This window comes from Malaclemys terrapin, chromosome 6 (assembly GCF_027887155.1).
Source record: "Malaclemys terrapin pileata isolate rMalTer1 chromosome 6, rMalTer1.hap1, whole genome shotgun sequence".
NCBI lineage: Eukaryota > Metazoa > Chordata > Testudines > Emydidae > Malaclemys > Malaclemys terrapin.
The window spans coordinates 132,779,640-132,798,648 of NC_071510.1; the positions used below are offsets into that span (position 1 = coordinate 132,779,640).

General features: G+C 48.6%; 1 protein-coding gene across 1 annotated transcript in view; it reads right to left on the minus strand.

Moving 5' to 3' along the window:
• LOC128838817 (uncharacterized) overlaps positions 1-12,314 on the minus strand; it is an 83,552-nt gene extending 71,238 nt beyond the window's left edge. The window contains exons 1-2 of the mRNA XM_054031242.1: positions 12,075-12,314; positions 10,620-11,228 (exon numbers count right to left, since the gene is read on the minus strand). Of these exons, the coding sequence (XP_053887217.1) occupies positions 10,620-11,228; positions 12,075-12,314 (849 nt within the window). The remainder of the gene's footprint in view (positions 1-10,619; positions 11,229-12,074) is intronic.
• Between the last annotated feature and the right edge of the window lie 6,695 nt (positions 12,315-19,009).

Below are 19,009 nucleotides of genomic sequence, written 5' to 3' on the forward strand. Positions count from 1 at the left end.
TTGCTGAGCCAGACACTCCTGTCTGGCTCTAACACAGACCCAGGGTCTGAATTACTTGCCCCAAAGCTGCAGACTTGACTGAAAGCAGCTAACAGAAGTGTTCCTGTCTTTAACAGTCAGGTGCCCAACTCCCAATGGGGTCTAAAACCCAAATAAATCTGTTTTACCCTGTATAAAGCTTATGCAGGGTAAACTCCTAAACTGTTCGCCCTCTATAACACCGATAGAGAGATATGCACAGTTGTTTGCTCCCCCAGGTATGAATACATACTCTGAGTTAATTAATAAGTAAAAAGTGATTTTATTAAATACAGACAGTAGGATTTAAGTGGTTTCAAGTAGTAACAGACAGAAAGCTAGTCACCAAGCAAAATAAAATAAAATGCGCAAATCTATGTCTAATCAAACTGAATACAGATAATCTCACCCTCAGAGATGCTTCAGTAATTTTTTTCCTCAGACTGGACACCTTCCAGGCCTGGGCACAATTCTTTCCCCTGGTACAGCTCTTGTTCCAGCTCAGGTGGTTGTGACGGGTTGGATCACAGAAACCCCCTTGGGAGCTGCCACCCGATGTACAAAGACTACCCCTGCTCCTGTTTTCCCTGCCAGCTCAGGACTCCAGCCCTGTCTTGCTGAGCCAGACACTCCCGTCTGCTCCAACACAGACCCAGGGTCTGAATCACTTGTCCCAAAGCTGCAAGTTTACCTGAAAACAGCTCACAGAAGTGTGCTTGTCTCTAGCACTCAGATGCCCAACTCCCAATGGGGTCTAAACCCAAATAAATCCGTTTTACCCTGTATAAAGCTTATGCAGGGTAAACTCATAAACTGTTCGCCCTCTATAACACTGATAGAGAGATATGCACAGCTGTTTGCTCCCCCAGGTATTAACACATACTCTGAGTGAATTACTAAATAGAAAGTGATTTTATTAAGTACAGACAGTAGGATTTAAGTGGTTCCAAGTAGTAACAGACAGAACAAAGTAAGTCACCAAGCAAAATAAAATAAAATGCGCAAATCTATGCCTAATCAAACTGAATACAGATAATCTCACCCTCAGAGATACTTCAGTAAGTTTTTCTCAGACTGGACACCTTCCAGGCCTGGGCACAATTCTTTCCCCTGGTACAGCTCTTGTTGCAGCTCAGGTGATAGCTAGGGGATTCTTCATGATGGCTCTTCCCCCCTTTGTTCTCTTCCACCCCTTTATATATCTTTTGCATAAGGCGGGAACCCTTTGTCCCTCTGGGTTTCCACCCCCCTCACTGGAAAAGCACCAGGTTAAAGATGGATTCCAGTTCAGGTGACATGATCACATGTCACTGCAAGACTTCATTACTCACTTGCCAGCACACACACATACAGGAAGACTCCCAGGTAAATACAGCCATCTGCAGACAATGGGAGTCATCAAGATTCCAAACCATCATTAACGGTCCACACTTTACACAATTACAATAGGCCCTCAGAGTTATGTTTTATATTTCTAGTTTCTGATACAAGAGTGATACATTTCTACAAATAGGATGATCACACTCAGTAGATTATGAGCTTTGTAATGATACCTTACAAGAGACCTTTTGCATGAAGCATATCCCAGTTACATTATATTCACTTATATTTTTATAAAACCATATAGACTGCACAATGTCACAGTGGTATCTAGGGGTTTCTTCATGATGGCTCTTCTTTCCCTCCCTTTGTTCTCTTCCACCCCTTTATATATCTTTTGCATAAGGTGGGAACCCTTTGTCCCTCTGGGTTTCCACCCCCCCCTCCCCCCTCACTGGAAAAGCACCAGGTTAAAGATGGATTCCAGTTCAGGTGACATGATCACATGTCACTGCAACACTTCATTACCCACTTGCCAGCACACACATCTACAGGAAGACTTGCAAGTAAAACAGAGCCATATGCAGTCAATTGTCCTAATTAAAGATTCCAAACCACCATTAATGGCCCACACTTTGCATAATTACAATAGGCCCTCAGGGTTATATTTTATATTTCTAGTTTCAGATACAAGAGTGATACATTTATACAAATAGGATGATCATACTCAGTAGATTATAAGCTTTGTAATGATACCTTACAAGAGACCTTTTGCATGAAGCATATCCCAGTTACGTTACATTCACTTATCATCATATTTTTATAAAACCAAAAAGACTGCACCGTCACAGGCTCACTCTTCCCGAGACTGGGGGGGCTGAGGAGGGTTTACAGCCCTTTGCACCTATTGCTGTGATGCAGGTTCTGTGAACTGCAGGCTGGTGCTGTCAGCAGGGGGCGCTGTGCACCGTGGGGCAGTTGGAGACATTGATTGTTAGACAAGGGCAAGGAGCAGGGACCTTGTGGTTTTTCTTGCTGCTGCCGGACACCTCTGCTTGGGCCTGCCCAGGCTGGCGTGAGCCACGCTCCCTGCCCGGGTTCATGCCTGCAGTCGCTCTGCCCTGCGGGGGGAGGATGAAAGCTGCACCTCGGCAGAAGGGGAGGGTCCCCGCCGTGAACAGAGATGGGTATCGCAGCAGGTCATTTACCAGCAGGACACGGACTCCGAGCTAGGCGTGGAAGGATGCGGGTTTTAATAGATACGTGTCAGTAGATGTTGATTTCACCGCACTCACGCTGGGGGAAGAGCTATTTCCATCCATGGGGCTAGGCAAAGGAAGTAAAATGCTGCTGGAGAACTCACTAAAGTTTGACTGAAGGATATTTACTCTGTACGTTGACAGTTTGTTTTTAATGGTTATAAACCTTTAACATGTGAATCGCAACATCCTCTGCCATTAAATAATCATTGTCCAACCCTCCCCCGTCACGTCCCACAACTGTGAACATTTAAATCAATTTGAAAAAATGCTTAGCAATAAGCATTGCTGTTATCCATGGAAATTATACAAAAATACAAGTTCTGCTGAGGCTACTCGGAGCTCAGGCTCCCCCGGCAGAGAAGGGGGGTTACTGGTGCTCTGTGCAGAAAGCTGCCAGCCCCCCAGTACAGCGCCTGTGCCAACGTGCCTCTGCCATGGAAACGAATCCCTGCTGCATGGTCCCATCGCTCATACCTGGTACCCCCCCCTCCAGTGGGCACTGAGAACGCAATGAACTCGTTACAGGAATGATCACACGGTGCTGGGGGCTCCAGGGGAGTCTGCATGGCTCAGAGGGAGCAGGGAGCGCAGGGGGGCTGGCTGGACTCCTGCTCCTGGTACCAGAGTCGTTCGCGGAAGAGAAACAGAACCCCACAGGTTCCCGCCCCCACGTGTGGGACTCACACCTGCCCCCCAGGGAACTGGTGATACTATTTGTAGGGTAGCGTGAAGGCCACTTCCCTGGGCTTCTTCTCCCCAGTCCAGAGCCAGACGCTAACCTGTCTGCTGGCGCCAGGGGAGGGACCTGCTTCCCAGAGGGGCGCATGGCTGCAGCTCTCCCTTGGCCCCCACCAGGGGAAGAACGTTTCCTGCCCCGGCGTCACCCCCAACTGCCTTTCACCCCAGCTCTCTGAGCGGCGCTTGGTGCGGAGCCCCGCAGGCTCTGGCACGGACGCGGAGGGCAGCCCCCTCCCGGGGCAACTGCAGCAAGACTGACGGGGCAAAGCGCAGCAGCCACCTGCGGGCAGGGGAGCAGCAAAACCTGAGGCGGCTCCTACCTGGAGTCTTGGGGTGGCTGGGCCTGGCCGGTGTCGCTCTCTGGGCAGACAGCAGGGGCGGAAGGGCCAGGAGAAGGGCCAGAGCCGACACCTGCGGGGCCATGTTCCAGACAGTCCCAGGGCAGAGCTCAGCCCCACGCGCTCTGCCTCTCAGCTCAGCTCCTGTGTGAGCTCAGCGCGACAGAGACCAGCGAAGAAAGGAAACAGCCAGACACACAGAAATTGCATGTCGTGCAAGAGCTTCCTCCTTGGAGACAGAAACTCCTGTCAGAGCTGCTCTTGTTCCTCTCCGGGTGTGCTGGGGCATCGCGTGCCTCCAGACCTGTCCTGTAACCTCGCTGCTCTGGGAGCTGTCAGACTTCTGAGGGGAACACACAATCTGCTGCTTCCCCTCATCACTGGGCCAGGACTCCTGGGTCCCTTTGGCCCATGCCCAGTTCGCGGGGCCGGGCGGGGGGGGGGGGGGCAGTCAGGGGACGTGAGCGCAGCCAGCCCTCCGCACTAACCCCATTGCGCTGCATACGAAGGGGTCTCTTGAGACACGGTGTAAAAGGTTTTAAAATCATGTTCTGAAAAAGTACAAAGATGCCTCATACGTATTTCTTACTGTCAATTTTTCAGCAGCTGAGCGATGCTTCTTCAGAAGACTTGGAGGTTCTGGACACTGACAGCTCCGAAGGGCCGAGCGGATTGGGCCTGATCTGTTTTTGCCCAGACCCAAAACCAGATGCTCAACAGAATGCCTCCTGGTAGAAGAATTGGGAGGGGAAGTAGAAGTGGGTGGCAACCTGGGCAGCAGTGACCATGAGATGGTCGAGTTCAGGATCCTGACAAAAGGAAGAAAAGAGAGCAGCAGAATATGGACCCTGGACTTCAGAAAAGCAGACTTTGACTCCCTTAAGGAACTGATGGGCAGGATCCCCTGGGAGGCTAATATGAGGGGGAAAGGAGTCCAGGAGAGCTGGCTGTATTTTAAAGAAGCCTTATTGAGAGCACAGGAACAAACCATCCCGATGCGCAGAAAGAATAGCAAATATGGCAGGTGATCAGCTTGGCTTACCAGTGAAATCTTTGGTGAGCTTAAACTCAAAAAAGAAGCTTACAAGAAGTGGAAATGTGGACAGATGACTAGGGAGGAGAATAAAAATATTGCTCAGGCATGCAGGAGTGAAATCAGGAAGTCTAAGGCACAATTGGAGTTGCAGCTAGCAAGGGATGTTAAGAGTAACAAGAAAGGTTTCTACAGGTATGTTAGCAACAAGAAGAAGGTCAGGGAAAGTGTGGGCCCCTTCCTGAATGGGGAAGGCAACGTAGTGACAGATGATGTGGAAAAAGCTGAAGTACTCAATGCTTTTTTTTGTCTCGGTCATCACAGACAAGGTCAGCTCCCAGACTGCTGCACTGGGCAGCACAGTATGGGGAGGAGGTGAGCAGCCCTCTGTGGTGAAAGAACAGGTTAAGGACTATTTAGAAAAGCTGGACATGCACAAGACCATGGGTCCAGATCTAATGCATCTGAGGGAAATGGCTGATGTGATTGCAGAGCCATTGGCCATTATCTTTGAAAATTCGTGGCGATCGGGGGGTGTGTGTCCTGGACGATTGGAAAAAGGCAAATATAGTGCCCATATTTAAAAAAGGGAAGAAGGAGAACCTGGGGAACTACAGACCGGTCCGCCTCACTTCAGTCCCCGGCAAAATCATGGAGCAAATCCTCACATTTTGAAGCACTTGGAGGAGAGGAAGGTGATCAGGAACAGTCAGCATGGATTCACCAAGGGGAAGTCATGCCTGACTAACCTAATTGCCTTCTATTAGGAGATAACTGGCTCTGTGGATGAAGGGAAAGCAGTGGATGTGTTATTTCTTGACTTTAGCAAAGCTTTTGATACGGTCTCCCACAGTATTCTTGCCGGCACGTTAAAGACGTATGGGCTGGATGAATGGACTGTAAGGTGGATAGAAAGCTGGCTAGATCGTCGGGCTCAATGGCTAGTGATCAATGGCTCCATGTAGAGTTAGCAGCCAGTGTCGAGTGGAGTACCCCAGGGGTCGGTCCTGGGGCCGGTTTTGTTTAACATCTTAATTAATGATCTGGATGATGGGATGGATTGCACCCTCAGCAAGTTCACGGATGACACTAAGCTGGCGGGAGAGGTAGATACGCTGGAGGGTAGGGATAGGGTCCAGAGTGACCTAGACAAATTGGAGGATTTAGTTGGGGATTGGTCCTGCTTTGAGCAGGGGGTTAGACTAGATACCTCCTGAGGTCCCTTCCAACCCTGATATTCTATGATTCTATGATTGGGCCAAAAGAAACCTGATGAGGTTCAACAAGGACAAGTGCAGAGTCCTGCACTTAGGACGGAAGAATCCCATGCACTGCTACAGACTAGGGACCGAATGGCTAGGCAGCAGTTCTGCAGAAAAGGACCTAGGGGTTACGGTGGACGAGAAACTGGATGAGTCAGCAGTGTGTCCTTGTTGCCAAGAAGGCTAACCGTATATTGGGCTGCATTAGTAGGAGCATTGCCAGCAGATCGAGGGACGTGGTTATTCCCCTCTATTCGGCACTGGTGAGGCCACATCTGGAGTATTGTGTCCAGTTTTGGGCCCCACAATACAAGAAGGATGATGACAAATTGGAGAGAGTCCAGCCGAGGGCAACGAAAATGATTAGGGGGCTGGAGCACATGACTTATGAGGAGAGGCTGAGGGAACTGGGATTGTTTAGTCGGCAGAAGAGAAGAATAAGGGGGGATTTGATAGCTGCTTTCAACTACCTGAAAGGAGGTTCCAAAGAGGATGGATCTAGACTGTTCTCAGTGGTGGCAGATGACAGAACAAGGAATAACGGTCTCAAGTTGCAGTGGGGGAGGTCTAGGGTTGGATATTAGGAAAAACTTTTTCACTAGGAGGGTGGTGAAGCACTGGAATGGGTTACTTAGGGAGGTGGTGGAATCTCCTTCCTTAGAGGTTTTTAAGGTCAGGCTTGACAAAGCCATGGCTGGGATGATTTAGTTGGGATTGGTCCTGCTTTGAGCAGGAGGTTGGACTATGACCTCCCGAGGTCCCTTCCAACCCTGATATTCTATGATTACACTTTGACACCTATTATAATAATTATTGGACCAGCTGCTGTTGGTGAGAGAGACGGGCTTCCAAGCCACACAGCTCTGTTCTTCAGGTCTAGGAAAAGTGCTTCCAACCTCACAGCTTGTGACGTTATTGATATACTCTGGGACCATATAGATCATTGCTGCAACCAAGGTCCTGTAGTGGCACCAAATCTTGTATAAAGGGGGTCAAATGAGGTGTCTAAGACAAGGTTATGGTTTACTGGTTATGATTATGCTGTCTATATGTGTGTATCAGTTTTGTAGTTGAAGTTATGAATATTGGCTCTATACTGTCTGTATTTCAAACTTATGCTATGCTTCTGGGTGACATCCCAGACAAACTGGCGTTAGCTCTGCCTAGCCTGCTTGATGGCCCATTAAGGACCATCAGCTATACAATGGACCCATTGAGAGAAGGCAAATACGCCTTGAGACAAAGCAAAGTATGCAGGAACTGGCCCATGTGACTCCAGACTCCATTTTGCTGTAATTTTCCACAGTAAGAACAAAGAGGTGTTCTTACACCTGGAAAAGACTATATAAGGCTGATGCCTCATCTCCATTTGGTCTTCAATCCTACTTCTTACCTCTGGAGGGACTTTGCTACAACTGAAGCTCTGAACAAAGGACTGATGACCCATCCCAGCGGGGGATGTATTCCAGAGACTTGATGTGAACCTGCAGTTTATTCTATCGCTGCTGCAAGCCTGAACCAAGAACTTTGCCATTACTGTATGTAATTGATTCCATTTAACCAATTCTAACTCTCATCTATATCTTTTTCCTTTTATGAATAAACCTTTAGATTTTAGATTCTAAAGGATTGGCAACAGCGTGATTTGTGGGTAAGATCTGATTTGTATATTGACCTGGGTCTGGGGCTTGGTCCTGTGGGATCGAGAGAACCTTTTTTCTTTTACTGGGGTATTGGTTTTCATAACCATTTGTCCCCATAATGAGTGGCCCTGGTGGTGATACTGGGAAACTGGAGTGTCTAAGGGAATTGCTTGTGTGACTTGTGGTTAGCCAGTGGGGTGAGACCAAAGTCCTCTTAGTCTGGCTGGTTTGGTTTGCCTTAGAGGTGGAAAAACCCCAGCCTTGGGCTGTAACTACCCTGTTTTAAGCGATTTGTCCTGAATTGGCACTCTCAGTTGGGTCCCTCCAGAGCCGCATCGTCACACAGCTAAATGCCAGGTGGAGCAGATTGTTTAATGTAAGTAGTTAGCGCATGTGGAAAGGGACCATTCGAGTAGAGTGGCTGTGACAATGCGGTTCTGGTGGAACCCAACTGAGAGTTTTTTCCACCTGTAAGGCAAACCAAACCAGCCAGACTAGGAGGACTTCGGTCTCACCCCCTGGCTAACCGCAAGTCTCACAAGCAATCTCCTTAGACACCCCAGTTTCCCAGTATTACCACCAGTGCCACTCGTTATGGGGACAAATGGTTATGAATACCAATACCCCAGTAAAAGAAAAAGGTTCTCCCGATCCCAAAGGACCAAGCCCCAGACCCAGGTCAATATACAAATCAGATCTTATCCACAAATCACGCTGTTGCCAATCCTTTAGAATCTAAAATCTAAAGGTTTATTCATAAAAGGAAAAGGATAGAGATGAGAGTTAGAATTGGTTAAATGGAATCAATTACATACAGTAATGGCAAAGTTCTTGGTTCAGGCTTGCAGCAGCGATGGAATAAACTGCAGGTTCAAATCAAGTCTCTGGAACATCCCCCGCTGGGATGGGTCCTCAGTCCTTTGTTCAAAGCTTCAGCTTGTAGCAAAGTCCCTCCAGAGGTAAGAAGCAGGATTGAAGACCAGACGGAGATGAGGCATCAGCCTTATATAGTCTTTTCCAGGTGTAAGAACACCTTTGTTCTTACTGTGGAAAATTACAGCAAGATGGAGTCTGGAGTCACATGGGCCAGTCCCTGCATACTGTGCTGAGGTACAAGGCGTATCTGCCTTCTCTCAATGGGTCCATTGTATAGCTGATGGTCCTTTAATGGGCCATCAAGCAGGCTAGGCAGAGCTAACACCATGTTGTCTGGGATGTCACCCAGCAGCATAGCCTAAGTTTGCCATACAGACAGTATAGAGCCAATATTCCTAACTTCAACTACAAAACTGATACATACATATAGACAGCATAATTATAACCAGTAAACCATAACCGTGTCTTAGACACCCCATTTGACCCCCTTTATACAAGATCTGGGTGCCACTACCAGACCTTGGTTGCAACAATGATCTATATGGTCCCAGATTATATCAATAACGTCACACCCCCAACGCAAAATTGATGCAGGAAGGGATGTCACAAACATCACTGACTGCATCCTAAGAGCTCTCCACTCTGGACAATGCATCAGCTACAATATTTTCCTTTCCCCTTATGTGGACTATATCCATTTCATACTCCTGAAGGGCTAAACTCCAACGCAGCAACCTGGAGTTGTTGCCCTTGGCCCTGTGCAGCCAGACCAGAGGGGCATGATCACTCGACACAGTGAATTTTTTATTGTACAAATAGGGCTTAAACTGCTTGACAGCCCAGACAATGGCATAACATTCCTTTTCAATGGTAGCGTAATTTTGCTCAGTGGGGGACAATTTCTTACTTAGATACGCCACGGGATGTCTCTTCCCTCCTTCCCCCTCTTGCATCAGCACTGCCCCCAGCCCAATATTGGAAGCGTCTGTACATAATAAAAAGGGCTTTTCAAAATCTGGGCTGGCCAAAACAGGCTCCTTGGCCAAAGCGCTCTTTATGCTTTGAAAACCCTGCTCACAGGCCTCCGTCCACAGCACCCGGTCTGGTTTTTCCTTTTTCGTCAGGTCTGTGATGGGAGCAACTATGTCGCTGAATCCCTGCACAAATCTCCTGTAATAGTTGGCCAGACCAATGAAGGATTGGACCTGCTTTTTAGTTCTAGGGGTTGGCCAGTTTTTAATGGCCTCTACCTTTACAGGCTCTGGGCGCAGTTGCCCATTGCCCACCCTGTGCCCCAGGTAGGTCACCTCAGCAGCTCCCATTCTGCATTTAGAAACCTTAACCGTTAGATTGGCCTCCCTGAGCCGGTGCAGCACAATCCCTATGTGGTTCAGGTGATCTTGCCACGAACTGCTGAATACGGCCAGGTCGTCTATATAGGCCCTCGCAAAAGATTCTAATCCCCGTAGGACCTCATTTATAAGTCTCATGAACGTAGCCCCTGAATTTCGCATCCCAAAGGGCAGCACTTTGAACTCATATAGGCCCGATTCCACTATGAAAGCGGATTTTCCTTGTGCCTCGGCATCTAGGGGTATTTGCCAGTACCCCTTAGTCAGGTCCAGGGTGCTTATAAACCTTGCCCCTCCCAGCGTATCCAGTAGATCCTCTATTCTGGGTGTGGGGTAAGGGTCAGGCTGGGTGATAGCATTTAGCTTCCTGTAATCCACACAAAACCTCATGGTCTTATCCTTTTTTGGCACCATCACAATGGGAGAGGCCCAGGGGCTCTGGGATCTGGTGATTATTCCCATTGTCAACATGCTCTCCACCTCTTCCTGGATCTGTCTTTGCATCTCTCCCTTGGCCCTGTAAGCTCTGCTAGGGGCTGGGCGGGGACCCACCGTCTGAATGGAGTGTGTCATCCTATCTGTGAGCCCTGGCCTGTTGGAGAATGTTTGCTTGTGGTGTTTTAACAGCCTCAGCAGTTCCTTTCTTTGAGGGGGGGTTAAATCCTCCCCCATCTCAATGCTCTCAAGAGGCGTCTCCTCCTGGCTTTCAGCAACCATGTCAATTAAAGGGGCAGATCCTGCCTCTTCCTCAGCATAACAGATTGTGTTCACATTTACCTCCCTTGAATGGTAGGCCTTCATTCTGTTCACATGCACTGTCTGCACACTTCCCTGGACCTGGGGCTTCCTCACATCATAGGTAACCTCATTAATCCTTTCCACTACCTCCATGGGTCCAGACCAAACATCTTTCATTTTGTTCTTCCTGACAGGATCTAGCACCAACACCATGTCCCCTATTTCAAACGCTCTCTCTTTAGCATCTCTGTCATACCAGGCTTTCTGCGTATCCTGGCTCTCTTTCAGATTCTGCTCAACCAACTTCATCATCTCCTGCAAACTCTCCTTGAATTGAGCCACATACTCGGCCACCGGCTGCTCTGCCTCCTCCACATTACCTTCCCACGAGTCACGAACCAAATCTAGGGGCCCCCGGACCTGCCTCCCATAGAGCAGTTCAAAGGGAGCAAACCCTGTAGACTCTTGGGGCACACTCCTGTATGCATACAATAGATACGGCAGCATAACATCCCAGTCATTCTGGCGTCTATCCACATACATTTTCAACATAGACTTCAGGGTTCCATTGAACCTCTCCACTAGACCATTAGTCTGGGGGTGGTAGGGAGCGGCTTTCAGGTGCTTCACCCCACATAACTCCCACAACTGTTTGAATACCACAGACATAAAGTTAGACCCACGGTCAGACAATATTTCCTTGGGAAAACCCACTCTGCTGAAAATAGAGAACAAGGCCACTGCCACTGTCTCTGCCTCAATATTAGCCAAGGCTACAGCCTCCGGATATCTGGTAGCAAAATCTACCAACACCAGGATGTATTTCTTCCCATTTCTGGAAGGTTTAGGGAGTGGCCCCACAATATCCACAGCTACTCTGGCAAAAGCTTCCCCAATAATGGGCAGAGGCTGGAGGGGCACCTTGCTAGGCCCCCTTAACCCCTTACGCTTCTGGCACAGCTCACAGCTCCTGCAGTAATCTCTCACTGACCCCAAAAGGTGAGGCCAGTAGAAATTCTGCTCTAGCCTGTCGCACGTTTTGCCTATACCCAGATGTCCTGCAAAGGGACTATCATGAGCCAACTTCAACAAATCATTGCGGTAACTCTCAGGTACCACAAGCTGTTTGCGAGCTGCTGCTTGGGAATTCTTCCTTCCCCTAGGTGGTTCCCTATACAACAGCCCATCCTGCATAAAAAACCTGCCTCTCTCTTCACAGGCCGGGACCTGACTTTGAGCATCATTCCTGGCCCTCTCTAGAGATACATCACTCTGCTGAGCCACAATAAATTCACTCTGGGTTTTGTTTGGATTCAGAATCATCTCTGATATTTTAGACAAACCCTCACCTGATCCATCTTGAGAGGCACTCTCTGTCTGGTTGCTGCCCCCTTCACTGCCATTAGTCAGGGTATCTGCCCCAGCCCCAAATTCTTTCTGTGACCTGGTCACTACATTAACTTGGCCAGGCACCCCCAATATGTTATTTCCTACCAAGACATCAGCCGGAATCAAATCCCGGACAGCAGCCTTCACATCCCCTTTAAAGCCATCCCACTCCAGGTGGATTCTGGCCATCGGCAGGTTCACAGAATACTCGGATAACGCCACTACCGTCACATACTCCCCCGGCAGCATGTCCTCCGGCTTCACCAGATGTCCCTTGACTATAGTTACATCCGAGCCAGTGTCTCGCCATCCCGTGCATTCAACATCATTGACCTTTGCCTCCATGATAAACCTCTCACTCCCCTGCCATGCCTCAGTCCTGACATAACTGGTGAGCTTATCACCTCCTCCCATGCCACTGGAGACGATGGGGTTAACATTAGCTACTGCTGTGCTTGCACCTGAACTTAAGGTGGAGCTGTTGTGGCTTGGTTCAGCCTGAGTGCTCAGGGTAATGGAGTTGGCATTTATCGTGGCATTTGGGGTTGCTGGCTTTGGGCTGCCCTTCAGGGTCGGGCAATCTGGTCTCATGTGGCCCAGCATACCACAGTGATAGCATGTAATCTGTTCCGTCCTGGGATGAGAGTTCCTACCCTCCGGGCCCCCTTGAACTCCTCTAGAAGAGTCAGGGACAGATTTACTTTTAAATCCCTCCCTCCTCTTGAACTGGGGAGAATGGTGATTAGTTTTCCCCGGGGTTTTACACCCTTCTCGAGCCCTGTTTTGGGTATGGGCATCCGCAATCTCTGCTGCCCGTAGGACTGACTCAGGGTCCCTGTCACACACAGCTGCTCTCACATGGTCAGGCACAATATCTAAGAACTGTTCCAAAGTTATCAAATCCAGCAGTTTTTCAAAACTCCCATGCGCCTTGGCCCCCACAACCCACTTTTTAACAAAACCCATCAGCTTATGAGCACATTCTACAAAAGTACAATCCTTAGGCATTTTAAACTCTCTAAACTTAACTCTGTAAGATTCAGGAGTAACCTTGAATCGCCTTAACACAGAATCTTTAAACTGCCCATAATCCAAGGCTTCTTGTTCCCCCAAGTCATTAAATACCTCCCTGGCTTTTCCAGTCAGTCTGGTCAGCAGGACAGGCATTCGCTGACCCTCGGGGATCTGGTACAGATTGCATAGGCGTTCAAAGGTAGACAAAAACTCCTCTATATCCTCAGTATCATTGTAAATGGGACACATCCTTTCCCAGTTTTTCTCATGGCGGGGGGGAGGTGGAGTACCAGGTGGGGATGACTTTCTCCGCTCTTCCATTACTTGGAGCTGAAGTCTGGCCGTCTCCTGTTCCATCCTGTGAGTCTCCTGCTCAGCAGCGAGCAGCTCTAGACGTCCCTTACGAGCTCTCTCTTCTCTCTCATCAGCCTCCTTCTTTCTTTGATCGGCTTCTTTCTCTCTCTCAGCAGCCTCCTTCTCTCTCTCTTTTTCTAATTCTGCTATTTTTTGCTTCTCCAGCAATCGAAGATCTGCTAGCTTCTGTTCATGCTCAAATTGCAGTTTACTTGTCACCCTTTGCATTCTAATTTTTTCTGCCTCTTCTGCAGCCTCAGGTAAGGGCTGTGCTCTTGCCCCCTGATCACTGGCTATTAACAGGTTTCTCAGTTCTTGATTTGTAGCTTTCTTTCTAAAGCTTATCCTCTTTTCTGAACACAAATTTTCCAGGGCTTTTTTGCCAAGTCCCTCATATGCTCTTTGCTCAGCCATTGCAGCAGTTCTTTAACCAACAAAACTCTCAATCCCAAAACTCAAATTTGGACAGCGTGGGGTTCTGACCCAAAGCTTAATTGACCTGGTTCTGTGGATCCAAGCACGACTACGCCACTGTGACAATGCGGTTCTGGTGGAACCCAACTGAGAGTGCCAACTCAGGACAAATTGCTCAAACAGGGCAGTTACAGCCCAAGGCTGGGGTTTTTTCCACCTCTAAGGCAAACCAAACCAGCCAGACTAGGAGGACTTCGGTCTCACCCCCTGGCTAACCGCAAGTCTCACAAGCAATCTCCTTAGACACCCCAGTTTCCCAGTATTACCACCAGTGCCACTCGTTATGGGGACAAATGGTTATGAATACCAATACCCCAGTAAAAGAAAAAGGTTCTCCCGATCCCAAAGGACCAAGCCCCAGACCCAGGTCAATATACGAATCAGATCTTATCCACAAATCACGCTGTTGCCAATCCTTTAGAATCTAAAATCTAAAGGTTTATTCATAAAAGGAAAAGGATAGAGATGAGAGTTAGAATTGGTTAAATGGAATCAATTACATACAGTAATGGCAAAGTTCTTGGTTCAGGCTTGCAGCAGCGATGGAATAAACTGCAGGTTCAAATCAAGTCTCTGGAACATCCCCCGCTGGGATGGGTCCTCAGTCCTTTGTTCAGAGCTTCAGTTTGTAGCAAAGTTCCTCCAGAGGTAAGAAGCAGGATTGAAGACCAGATGGAGATGAGGCATCAGCCTTATATAGTCTTTTCCAGGTGTAAGAACACCTTTGTTCTTACTGTGGAAAATTACAGCAAGATGGAGTCTGGAGTCACATGGGCCAGTCCCTGCATACTGTGCTGAGGTACAAGGCGTATCTGCCTTCTCTCAATGGGTCCATTGTATAGCTGATGGTCCTTTAATGGGCCATCAAGCAGGCTAGGCAGAGCTAACACCATGTTGTCTGGGATGTCACCCAGCAGCATAGCCTAAGTTTGCCATACAGACAGTATAGAGCCAATATTCCTAACTTCAACTACAAAACTGATACATACATATAGACAGCATAATTATAACCAGTAAACCATAACCGTGTCTTAGACACCCCATTTGACCCCCTTTATACAAGATCTGGGTGCCACTACCAGACCTTGGTTGCAACAATGATCTATATGGTCCCAGATTATATCAATAACGTCACAGTGGCCCATTAACACTCTGCAGTCATAGGACAGAAAGAGGGGGCTGAGGGCTACAGATTGTTGTAATAAGCCATAAATCCAGTGCTGAATGTGAAATTGTTATGGGTGAGGATGAAATGGAGAAGCTTGGCGATGGAAAAGGAAGCAAAACTTAACAGCGACATCTACTTCCTGAGCAAATGCAAGAAACAAAACCTCCCCCTGTGACGTGAACAGAAGCTAGCAGATCTTCCTTAGCAGATCAGCCCTTACCTGAGGCTGCAGAAGAGGCAGAAAAAATTAGAATGCAAAGGGTGACAAGTCAACTGCAATTTGAGCATGAACAGAAGCTAGCAGATCTTCGATTGCTGGAGAAGCAAAAAGTAGCAGAGTTAGAAAGAGAGAGAGAGAAAGAGGCTGATGAGAGAGAAGAGAGAGCTCGTAAGGGACGTCTAGAGCTGCTCGCTGCTGAGCAGGAGACTCACAGGATGGAGCAGGAGACTCACAAGATGGAACAGGAGACGGCTAGACTTCAGCTCCAAGTACTGGAAGAGCGGAGAAAGTCATCCCCACCTGGTACTCCACTTCCCCCCCGCCATGAGAAAAACTGGGAAAGGATGTGTCCCATTTACAATGATACTGAGGACATAGAGGAGTTTTTGTCTACCTTTGAACGCCTCTGCAATCTGTACCAGATCCCTGAGGGTCAGCGAATGCCTGTCCTGCTAACCAGACTGACTGGAAAAGCCAGGGAGGTGTTTAATGACTTGGGGGAACAAGAAGCCTTAGATTATGAGCGGTTTAAGGATTCTGTGTTAAGGCGATTCAAGGTTACTCCTGAATCTTACAGAGTTAAGTTTAGAGAGTTTAAAATGTCTAAGGATTGTACTTTTGTAGAATGTGCTCATAAGCTGATGGGTTTTGTTAAAAAGTGGGTTGTGGGAGCCAAGGTTCATGGGAGTTTTGAAAAACTGCTGGATTTAATAACTTTGGAACAGTTCTTAGATATTGTGCCTGACCATGTGAGAGCAGCTGCGTGTGACAGGGACCCTGAGTCAGTCCTACGGGCAGCAGAGATTGCGGATGCCCATACCCAAAACAGGACTCGAGAAGGGTATAAAACCCCGGGGAGAACTGATCACCATTCTCCCCAGTTCAAGAGGAGGGAGGGATTTAAAAGTAAATCTGTCCCTGACTCTTCTAGAGGAGTTCAAGGGGGCCCGGAGGGTAGGAACTCTCATCCCAGGACAGAACAGATTACATGCTATCACTGTGGTATGCTGGGCCACATGAGATCAGACTGCCCGACCCTGAAGGGCAGCCCAAAGCCAGCAACCCCAAATGCCACGATAAATGCCAACTCCATTACCCTGAGCACTCAGGCTGAACCAAGCCCCAACAGCTCCACCTTAAGTTCAGGTGCAAGCACAGCAGTAGCTAATGTTAACCCCATCGTCTCCAGTGGCATGGGAGGAGGTGATAAGCTCACCAGTTATGTCAGGACTGAGGCATGGCAGGGGAGTGAGAAGTTTATCATGGAGGCAAAGGTCAATGATGTTGAATGCACAGGATGGCGAGACACTGGCTCGGATGTAACTATAGTCAAGGGACATCTGGTGAAGCCGGAGGACATGCTGCCGGGGGAGTATGTGACGGTAGTGGCGTTATCCGAGTATTCTGTGAACCTGCCGATGGCTAGAATCCACCTGGAGTGGGATGGCTTTAAAGGGGATGTGAAGGCTGCTGTCCGGAATTTGATTCCGGCTGATGTGTTGGTAGGAAATAACATATTGGGGGCGCCTGGCCAAGTGAATGTAGTGACCAGGTCTCAGAAAGAATTTGGGGCTGTGGCAGATACCCTGACCGATGGCAGTGAGGGGGGCAGCAAACAGACAGAGAGTGCCTCTCAAGATGGATCAGGTGAGGGTTTGTCTAAAATATCAGAGATGATTCTGAATCCAAACAAAACCCAGAGTGAATTTATTGTGGCTCAGCAGAGTGATGTATCTCTAGAGAGGGCCAGGAATGATGCTCAAAGTCAGGTCCCGGCCTGTGAAGAGAGAGGCAGGTTTTTTATGCAGGATGGGCTGTTGTATAGGGAACCACCTAGGGGAAGGAAGAATTCCCAAGCAGCAGCTCGCAAACAGCTTGTGGTACCTGAGAGTTACCGCAATGATTTGTTGAAGTTGGCTCATGATAGTCCCTTTGCAGGACATCTAGGTATAGGCAAAACGTGTGACAGGCTAGAGCAGAATTTCTACTGGCCTCACCTTTCGGGGTCAGTGAGAGATTACTGCAGGAGCTGTGAGCTGTGCCAGAAGCGTAAGGGGTTAAGGGAGCCTAGCAAGGTGCCCCTCCAGCCTCTGCCCATTATTGGGGAGGCTTTTGCCAGAGTAGCTGTGGATATTGTGGGGCCACTCCCAAAACCTTCCAGAAATGGGAAGAAATACATCCTGGTGTTGGTAGATTTTGCTACCAGATATCCGGAGGCTGTAGCCTTGGCTAATATCGAGGCAGAGACGGTGGCAGTGGCCTTGTTCTCTATTTTTAGCAGAGTGGGTTTTCCCAAGGAAATATTGTCTGACCGTGGGTCTAACTTTATGTCTGTGGTTTTCAAACAGTTGTGGGAGTTATGTGGGGTGAAGCACCTGAAAGCTGCTCCCTACCACCCCCAGACTAATGGTCTAGTGGAGAGGTTCAATGGAACCCTGAAGTCTATGTTGAAAATGTACGTGGATAGACGCCAGAATGACTGGGATGTTATGCTGCCGTATCTATTGTATGCGTACAGGAGTGTGCCCCAAGAGTCTACAGGGTTTGCTCCCTTTGAACTGCTCTATGGGAGGCAGGTCCAGGGGCCCCTAGATTTGGTTCGTGACTCATGGGAAGGTAATGTGGAGGAGGCAGAGCAGCCGGTGGCCGAGTATGTGGCTCAATTCAAGGAGAGTTTGCAGGAGATGATGAAGTTGGTTGAGCAGAATCTGAAAGAGAGCCAGGATACGCAGAAAGCCTGGTATGACAGAAATGCTAAAGAGAGAGCTTTTGAAATAGGGGACATGGTGTTGGTGCTAGATCCTGTCCGGAAGAACAAAATGAAAGATGTTTGGTCTGGACCCATGGAGGTAGTGGAAAGGATTAATGAGGTTACCTATGATGTGAGGAAGCCCCAGGTCCAGGGAAGTGTGCAGACAGTGCATGTGAACAGAATGAAGGCCTACCATGCAAGGGAGGTAAATGTGAACACAATCTGTTATGCTGAGGAAGAGGCAGGATCTGCCCCTTTAATTGACATGGTTGCTGAAAGCCAGGAGGAGACGCCTCTTGAAAGCATTGAGATGGGGGAGGATTTAACCCCCCCTCAAAGAAAAGAACTGCTGATGCTATTAAGACACCATAAGCGAACATTCTCCAACAGGCCAGGGCTCACAGATAGGATGACACACTCCATTCAGACGGTGGGTCCCCGTCCAGCCCCTAGCAGAGCTTACAGGGCCAAGGGAGAGATGCAAAGACAGATCCAGGAAGAGGTGGAGAGCATGTTGACAATGGGAATAATCACCAGATCCCAGAGCCCCTGGGCCTCTCCCATTGTAATGGTGCCAAAAAAGGATAAGACCATGAGGTTTTGTGTGGATTACAGGAAGCTAAATGCTATCACCCAGCCTGACCCTTACCCCACACCCAGAATAGAGGATCTACTGGATACGCTGGGAGGGGCAAGGTTTATAAGCACCCTGGACCTGACTAAGGGGTACTGGCAAATACCCCTAGATGCCGAGGCACAAGGAAAATCCGCTTTCATAGTGGAATCGGGCCTATATGAGTTCAAAGTGCTGCCCTTTGGGATGCGAAATTCAGGGGCTACGTTCATGAGACTTATAAATGAGGTCCTACGGGGGTTAGAATCTTTTGCAAGGGCCTATATAGACGACCTGGCCGCATTCAGCAGTTCATGGCAAATTCACCTGAACCACATAGGGATTGTGCTGCACCGGCTCAGGGAGGCCAATCTAACGGTTAAGGTTTCTAAATGCAGAATGGGAGCTGCTGAGGTAACCTACCTGGGGCACAGGGTGGGCAATG